The sequence below is a fragment of the Cenococcum geophilum genome (assembly GCF_001692895.1).
Source record: "Cenococcum geophilum 1.58 unplaced genomic scaffold K441scaffold_6, whole genome shotgun sequence".
Taxonomy (NCBI): Eukaryota; Fungi; Ascomycota; class Dothideomycetes; order Gloniales; family Gloniaceae; genus Cenococcum; species Cenococcum geophilum.
Window position 1 is genome coordinate 2,650,117 of NW_027137564.1, and position 8,092 is coordinate 2,658,208.

At 44.2% G+C, this 8,092-nt stretch overlaps 3 protein-coding genes across 3 annotated transcripts; 2 read left to right on the plus strand and 1 right to left on the minus strand.

Annotated features, from left to right (window-relative positions):
* Positions 1 to 99: 99 nt before the first annotated feature.
* On the plus strand, positions 100 to 600 carry K441DRAFT_674264 (mitochondrial 54S ribosomal protein bL34m; the record flags this gene model as incomplete). Its single annotated transcript, XM_067650734.1, has 2 exons — positions 100 to 206; positions 267 to 600. The coding sequence occupies 2 exons, from the start codon at positions 100 to 102 to the stop codon at positions 598 to 600; spliced, it is 441 nt and encodes a 146-aa protein (XP_067508213.1).
* A 608-nt stretch (positions 601 to 1,208) lies between these two features.
* K441DRAFT_542714 (C6 zinc finger domain protein) lies at positions 1,209 to 2,893 on the plus strand (the record flags this gene model as incomplete). Its single annotated transcript, XM_067642705.1, has 4 exons — positions 1,209 to 1,265; positions 1,325 to 1,912; positions 1,975 to 2,109; positions 2,234 to 2,893. 4 exons carry the CDS (start codon positions 1,209 to 1,211, stop codon positions 2,891 to 2,893), a joined length of 1,440 nt encoding a protein of 479 aa, XP_067508214.1.
* A 50-nt stretch (positions 2,894 to 2,943) lies between these two features.
* On the minus strand, positions 2,944 to 4,104 carry K441DRAFT_603820 (uncharacterized protein; the record flags this gene model as incomplete). Its single annotated transcript, XM_067645320.1, has 3 exons — positions 2,944 to 3,605; positions 3,686 to 3,818; positions 3,882 to 4,104. 3 exons carry the CDS (start codon positions 4,102 to 4,104, stop codon positions 3,029 to 3,031), a joined length of 933 nt encoding a protein of 310 aa, XP_067508215.1. The 3' UTR covers positions 2,944 to 3,028.
* Between the last annotated feature and the right edge of the window lie 3,988 nt (positions 4,105 to 8,092).

Below are 8,092 nucleotides of genomic sequence, written 5' to 3' on the forward strand. Positions count from 1 at the left end.
TTCCGCGACTGCAGCCCGGATTTTGGTGTCAAGGCCAAAGACGTCCACTACCCTTTGTTCGCCAGACCAATTCGTTGGACGAGTGCTGCATCTGCCACAATGCAGTCTCTCCGCTGCGTACGCGTGCTTGCGCGGTCCCTCCCAGCCGCACAAAGCACATCTGCCCTCCTAAGGCCGTCTGCTCACCGGGTCTCGTCGCCGCAGACGTACGTTCTATTCGTTCTTGATCCCCTTCACGAGCGTGTGGCTAATATAACTACTATCAGACTCACATCCATGCGCGCCCTCTCCCTTCTCTCTCCCCGCCGCCCGCAATTCCTCCCACCCTCATTCGCCGTCTCGCCGTCTGCATCCCCATCCACGGCATCTTCCACTCTCCCGACTGCAGCAGACGGCACACTGTTGGACCTGGTCCCGAAGATATCATCGCATCCGGCGGTGTTGGGAATGCAGGTGCGGAACGGGCCGCGGAATACGTTCGATCCAAGTCATAGGGTCCGGAAGCGGAGGCATGGGTTTTTGGCGAGGTTGAAGAGTAGGACAGGGAGGAAGGTGCTGAAGAGGAGGACGCTGAAGGGAAGGTGGAGTTTGACTCATTAGGGTAGCGATTGGGTTTGGTGTTGGCATGAGCTAGAAGAAGAAATGTGAAAAAGAGGCAAAGAGCCAGGCTTAGCATAGCTGCTCCGGGATGAGCTGGATAGAAAGAGGTGAGGGTTGCCAGCCTGCCGTAAGACCAGCAGCAGGGCGGACATGTAAATCACGGGTGTATCATAAGGTGCATATAGAGCGTCTTCATTCCATTCCACCCAACCCACACCAGCTAACAACCCTAATCCTACGGACTGGAGCAGGATTGGGCCGGGGAGGTTGATGGGATGGCTGAAGGGCATATTGAAGTGACTGCGAGGTGAATCTGAAGGTATTTGACTTGAAGAATCACTAAAGCTATTCCACCCGCACTGCCTGTCATCTGTCGGTCTCGTTATAATATACGCGTAGTTGTTGGTTTAGGTTGGCTGCGTCGTATTCTGATCCGAAACACGAAGTCGGGCTGGAAAGTGGCTAGCACGTGATTGCATCGTATCCAGATGTCGATCTGCAGATCGACGTTTTCAACATCAAAGAACCCCGAATATTCTTGCGAAGATATTCATCACTGTACGAAATCATCCAAACAGGAATGTTCTTCGCAACTGGGATATCTAAACATGGTTGGCGTTCCTCGAAGTAGTGGATGTAGCTTTTGTATTAAACGTCGAGTCAAGGTCTGTTACTCCAAAGCGTGTTCTCGCGATTTAGGCACTCTAACAGCCGGTGCTATTAGTGTGATGAGACCCGCCCCGCGTGCTCACGATGTCAAAAATATGGTGCCGAATGCCCTGGATATGAGAAAGATCTCAAGTTCGTGGCAGGGAAGAACCGCCGCTCTCGACCGCAGAATCGACTTGCTAGGATATCTCAAGGTAAAGATAGCAAGACGAAGTCATCTTCGACCATCTCAAACGATGGCCCTTCCGGCTCTCCAAAGGAAGCATTGGCCCTGCACGGAACAAAACCAGAAACTACTATCCCAGTCACCATATCTTCACCTAACCTCTACCCGGTCCAGTATCTATCTTTTCTCATAGAAGATATATCATGGTCCAACTCAGCCATAACTGATGTTTTGTTTATGCGTCGCTGGCTATCCTGTATTACAACTCGTTTAGGAACGAGTAATACTCTGAATAAGGCGATTCGCTGTTTTACAACTCATTACTTTGGAAAACTGTCCGGCAATGAGCAAATGGTTCGCTATGGCCGATCCGCCTATGGCGAAGCTCTATCAGGTCTCCAAAGGACTCTGAACAGTTTTCCAGACGTGACATCATCAGAAACGCTCTCAGCCGCAACGCTTTTGTGCCTCTACGAGGTAGGCAATGTCTACATGATTACATTGGACAATTACATTGGTGCTGATTTTTTTCGTGATAGCTCTTCGCGCCTACCAAGCATGACGCCTGGATGAAACACGCAGATGGGATTGCCCGACTGATTAGGCTCCGAGGCCCCGAGCGGCACCGGAATGAGTTTGATAACACTATGCTTATATTTATCAGAAGCATATTAGTACGTTACATGATTTGATTCGGACTGCCACCCCCATTACTTTAGCCTCCCCCAAATTGGCCGTCCTAAACGCTTCACGGTCGCTAGCGCTTTAATCTTTTAATGTAGCCTGACTTGCCTATAGATTATGGAAGCCTTGTTCTCAGGCAAGGATTGCTTCCTAGAGGCAGAGGAATGGCACTCTATCACCGCAGATACTGTCAATCAGCGTGCCCCTTCTCAGCTTTGCCTCCTGATAGAAGAGTTTTCCAAATACCAAACTATGTTTCCAAGACTAGTTAAAGAAGCATACGCGGCAAGAGAGGCATATTCTGCTGGCTTAGTCAACCCAATGGAGGTGCTGTCTCTCGTAAATCGCACCCTTAGCCTCCACTGTCGCCTTCTCAATTGGTATGAGAAATTCACAGCTATTGTCGATCCTCCTGAAGAAGTCCTATCCTCATTGGATGATCACTTGTATCCTGTGGTCTATCGTTATTCCGACCCTACAATTGCAACAGTATTTTGTGGCTACTACGCCACCGTTATTATTCTTCATGAGATCCTCAGATTCTGCCACTACGATGTAGATTATACCGTGAAGACGTCGATTCTCATGGATAACATCTGCAAGTCTATGGAATACATAGATGGGACAGGAATGCTGGGTCCCTATAGAGTAGGATTTGCTCTTCGAGTTGCCTACGAAGTAGCACCTGCTGAGACAAAACTCTGGATCAAGAACTGGTTGGGACGTTTTAATAAAATCTTTGGAGCAGTAGACCCGCAACATTATCCGACATAATCGAGGCTAGCAAACCCAAGATGTATCACCCAGATTTTCCTGGACATCAAGTCACTGGATTGGCTGATTACATTGAAATATCTCGAATACAGTCTAAATTTCCCTCTCGAAATCTCTTCACATACCTTATAAACCTTATGTTCGAGCAGAGTTCTTATCCACACTCTCATCCACAACATGTCCAACAGACATGGAGTGATCCAAACGCACCTCTGCAGAATCATCTCGTCTCGCTATCGGCAGTCTTAGAAACCTCCGAGAGCCAAACTCCAAAGGTTCAACCACAATTCCCGCAGCCATCAACAGAAGTAAGATCAGCACCTCCATAGCCAACCCCATTCCAGCAAGGAAACGCCAGTCTCCCAGTACAGGACTGAATTTTATCGATCCGAATTCAACCAACACAAGGTATACCACCCTTACGATGTAGAACGGAAGCGTTGCGACTGTCAACCGCAAACCCAGTTGCCCAGATGCATGAAGCAATTTTTTATAACTGGTGGCGAAAATAAAGATTGAGATGCTGCTAACGTAGACGAAGGTCGCAAGCAGCACTAGGCCTCCGACTTTAAGAAGTGTGGTGTTCAGGATGCAGCCTGCGACGACGAACAGAACAGCAGCCGCTATTATAGGCAATCGTGTGAGCCTCAGACACGTTTCCAGGAGCTTTGGGTAAGCCGTATTCTTGTCGTACTCGTCTCCAGCGTGTCCGCTATTGTGAGAAATGCTGTTAGCAACCGTGGACGAAGAGAGCAGCAAGAAGATTAAGCGGCGGATTGAAAAAAGACGTACCAGCGTAGCAAGACCAAACTCAATTCCCAAAGCAGAGGCGACGTACCGACACTCTGAAGGATGACTTCCGCAACCACGACGCTTTTGGCGGGGTCCTTTGTGGAGATGTAAAGGGCAAAGCCAATGATACGAACTGTATGGACACGATTTACGTTATCATTGATTATCTGGATGGCATGTTGACAGGAAAACTTACTTTGGCAAAGTATCACAAGTATGCTAAACCAGGCTTTAAAAAGGCAGCGGATGGGATGTCTACGGTGCTTGTGATGTATATTCCAGTGTTGCCATTCTTGCATGAGCTTGATAAAAAATTGAAATGGTAGGATGGCACCAAAGATGGCGATTTCCGCAATTGCAAGATTGTGGCGGGCCGGTGAGGTGGGAAGTTCAACGTGGTCGGGAAGATTGAAAGACATTGTAGTTATACTACTCTACGGCTAAGATGTGGAGGTGTATTTGATTGGGCCAATTTTGAGATAGATGTTGTGATAGTAAGAAAAGGAGTTCGATGCAAAGTATGATGTTAGTGAACATTCCATGGGTGCGGGCTGCCCTCTATATACCCTCTCAACCAAGTATCTCGGATGCCCAATTGAGCTATATACCACGAGACTGCCTTGATATGTAGAACAGCCTTATGAGCCACACGTCGTATTCCACATTTTTCTAGCAAGGAGATTCGCTTTCTCAATCTTTCCAGCTCTTCAAAGTCTCAGCATAGATAGCAGGAGCGACACTCCAAGGTCGTTGTATAAGGCCGTATTTGGACTAGCGCGTTTAAGCGCTACCACGGGGTTGGCGATCGGAAACTATAAAAATCAGGGTCCAGGCAACTCTTGTGCGTTGATCAAAGGCTGTGCAATTTCATAGGCGAGCTCGCGATATAAATCCCGTTTAGGATTACGTTAGCGTGAGCGGGTTGGCGGCCTTGGAAATTCCGACCTCAGAACACGTGCACATTGTCTCTCAAGGTAGCGAATTCTCCGGATGTAAGCAAATACCTTATGGCACGATTTCGGGGTAAACCGTCTCCGTTCCAATTCCAATTCCAACAGCTACAACCACAACTACAACCACAACTACCACTACCACTACCAGCAGCTCAGTCGATTGCACAGTTCCTATTATATATACTACCAGCGTTTATAAGTGGACGTGGTCTAAGCGACATTACACCCCTACACTGTAACTAACCCACGCACCCTCGTGCTACCAGCAGATCTCGCTTTAGTCGCCGAAGATAGGACACTAAACACTTGGAGGAACGGCCCCCCAGGAGTACCTGCTACTAACTACCCACGAGATCTCGTAGAATAAGGCATAAATAGTACTAGGGAGTACTAAATAAGGCATATGTATGGGCTTATGCGAGAATATGGCAAGACTAAAAGAAGCGAAGTTATGTAATATAGTACTAGTGCCCTCTAGGCTTAGTGCCTCCGGGCGGAATAAACTTCATCATCATCATAAGCAAATACTTGGCGTATTTTAACACCACCTATTTTACAGCCAAATAGGATATTTTAATTATTTATTTACATCTAATATTTTGTCGTACGGCCTTCTGTACGCTCTATACACTTATATAGCCTTACTGGATAGCTGTTAATTGTTTTATTAATTTTCTTAGGCTTTAATTTACGCTATACCTAATAGAACCTTTTAACGCCAGCTTACCCAGTTGCAACTCTTTTTTAATAGAACTTCTCCTTTAATGGCTTTACCTAAGTCTCTATTATAGAGAAATCTAGTAAGGTTAGAGGCCCTTTAATATAATCCATGCCGTGTTTATCTATCTAATTAAGCACCTTTCTAGAGACGTAAGTAGAGTCTCGGTCCTGCTATAGGATAAGCTCTCTTCTTAGGATCTCCTTCTGCAACTTAGGAAGAATCTTAGAGATATACGTCTCTAAGTTTATCTTGCTATTAGAGTTACCTACGTTATACTTAATTGCCTATATAAAATTATAGCCTAGGACGTAGAAGATATGGAACTTCTGCTGTTTCTCTAGGTCTGGGTACGTGTCGGTATAACTCTCTTTATCAACGTGCACGAATATCACTTGTAGTGGTACGTATGCGGTATTAAAGTTGGTAGTTAATTATTATCTAGAAGAAAGGGGTTGCTCTAAGGTTGTTACGGCTCGTACAAATGCCTCTGAACCGAAGCTTGTAGAATGCTGTATTACGAAGATACTAAGCTAAAGAGAAGGAAAAGGGGTCGCCAGGACCGATGTAAACAAATATGTAGGGTGAGCCGCCAAGGCGCTAGCTTTAGGCGGGCCAATCGCAGGTCGGCAGAATATGGCAGAATTTGGCAGGTAACGTGCGATAGCGCCGTTACAAAGGTTAGACAGTTAGTCTCGCTTTATAGTCCTATAACTACGTCACATAATTAATATTCTAACACTAGAGTAACTCTAAAAAAAAGGCTAATCTATACTCTAAAGTTAAGGGGTCGTTTGGTTGCGAACTGACACCAGATCAGAATCTCTTGTGTCAATGCGTCTTTTAGTGTTGACCGTTTTGTAATTAGTGGCGGCTACTACCATGGCTTAGTTGAATCTGTAATTAAGCCGATTATTCGGTAGGCCTCTAGATTGAAGCCTAGAATCTGACGTCGCACAATACGCGATTAATCTTAATGAGCGATTTAAGTGAGCACCTCTACTGCAGCCTCTATCGCGACTTTTTACTATGGCTCCTCCTTAATCGACGCCCTCGACGTCCTTAACGCCCTCGGTAATATTTAGAAGTCGTGCCTTATGGCTATAGAGCAACTGCGTCGTCCACCTTATGCCTCTCTATATATCAGTATTCCGAGTACAAACGCCACGCGGAAATAATATTATCGTGATTGTAAGAGTTAAGATAAGGATGTCATAAAATACATATAGGCGCAACTAAAACAGCGTCGCGATTGGGGTAGGTGGAGTCGCCATAGCGGGTGTATAAGGCTTCAGATTAAACTAGAGTTAAACTAAGGAGCTTTAAGCTCCTTATTAAACTAACGCCAAGAGCCTTAGTTTAACTACTACATACGGTATAGCTTTTAAATTTAACGCGCTTACCAATCTGGAGGAGCTTTAGATTAGAAAGTCGTCAGATCAACCGAACGATCGCGTCAGAATCAGATTTGAGCTTCAGATCGGTTCTGTTCTAAAGCCTTCAGATTCAATCTAAAGCTGCAACCGAACGACCCCTAAGTCTTCTAGACTACTTGTAACGTATACGTAATAGCAACTTTTTGCTAAATTCTGCCATATTACCAAATTCTGCCAAATTCTGCCATATTACCGAATTCTGCTAAATTCTGCTATAATACCGAATTCTGCTAAATTCTGCTATATTACCAAATTCTGCTAAATTCTGCTAAACCTAACTTCTACCAACTAATTAGGATTTTCCATCCCTAGGATAGAAAATTGCTATTAGCTTATTTAGTACTAGCGCCAATACTAAACTAAAGTTAAATCCGTTCGCTTAACCCACCCTATAGCCTATAATTTAACTTAATTTGTGTTAATAAGCTATAATAGTGCCGTATAGGGCTTACCCTTTATTATAGCGTCCGTAGGGTTAGTATCTCTATTAATCTACTTAACTTTAGTAATCTATTGTAACGAAGCCTTGTAGTAGGGACTACGGTGGACTTGTTAATGGGCTAGGTGTGTAGGTATTGCAAGTAAGTTAACAACGTAATAACAACTAGTGGAGTGGTTGCCCAACAGATTAACTCTAATTATATTCTAAAAATCACTATAAGGAAGAAACTATCTAGGTAGGGATTAAGGGTCCTTAAATACACAACCGTACTCCTATAAAATCCTTCTTATATGTGATATACGTCTTATACGTGAGGTACGTAAGTTCCTCTCGTTCCTCTTGTTTAATACGTAGTATATTATATAACCTTAGTTACTATTCCTCGTTATATAGTTCCACTGGTTCTATTCTAGACCGTGCCTATATTAACTAACTAGCTTCTTCCAATTCTTCTCTAAGTAGTTATAATATTATACTTAAAGCGTCCGTAATACTATCTCCCTCCTCTTTATCTTCGTCCTTAAAGATTTAAAATATCTCTAAGTTGTTTACTAGAGGTATAATATCCGTCTAATTAATTTAGTTAATATTATTACTTATTATACCTAAAGCAATTTCTTCTTTATACGCCTAACGTCGTGCTCGCACTATTGCTGTAATATTATCTCTTAGTAAGATTATACTATCTCCGTGTTCTTATTGCTTAAAAGAGGGGTTAGTTTATATTACGTTGGCGAACCTATCTTTATGATAACCGTCCTCTTACTTAGAGTGTACTAAAGCGAATGTTTATTCGTCCTATGATGTTTACTTTACTTCTAATGCTAAATATACGCGACCTATTACTCTTAATAGTCG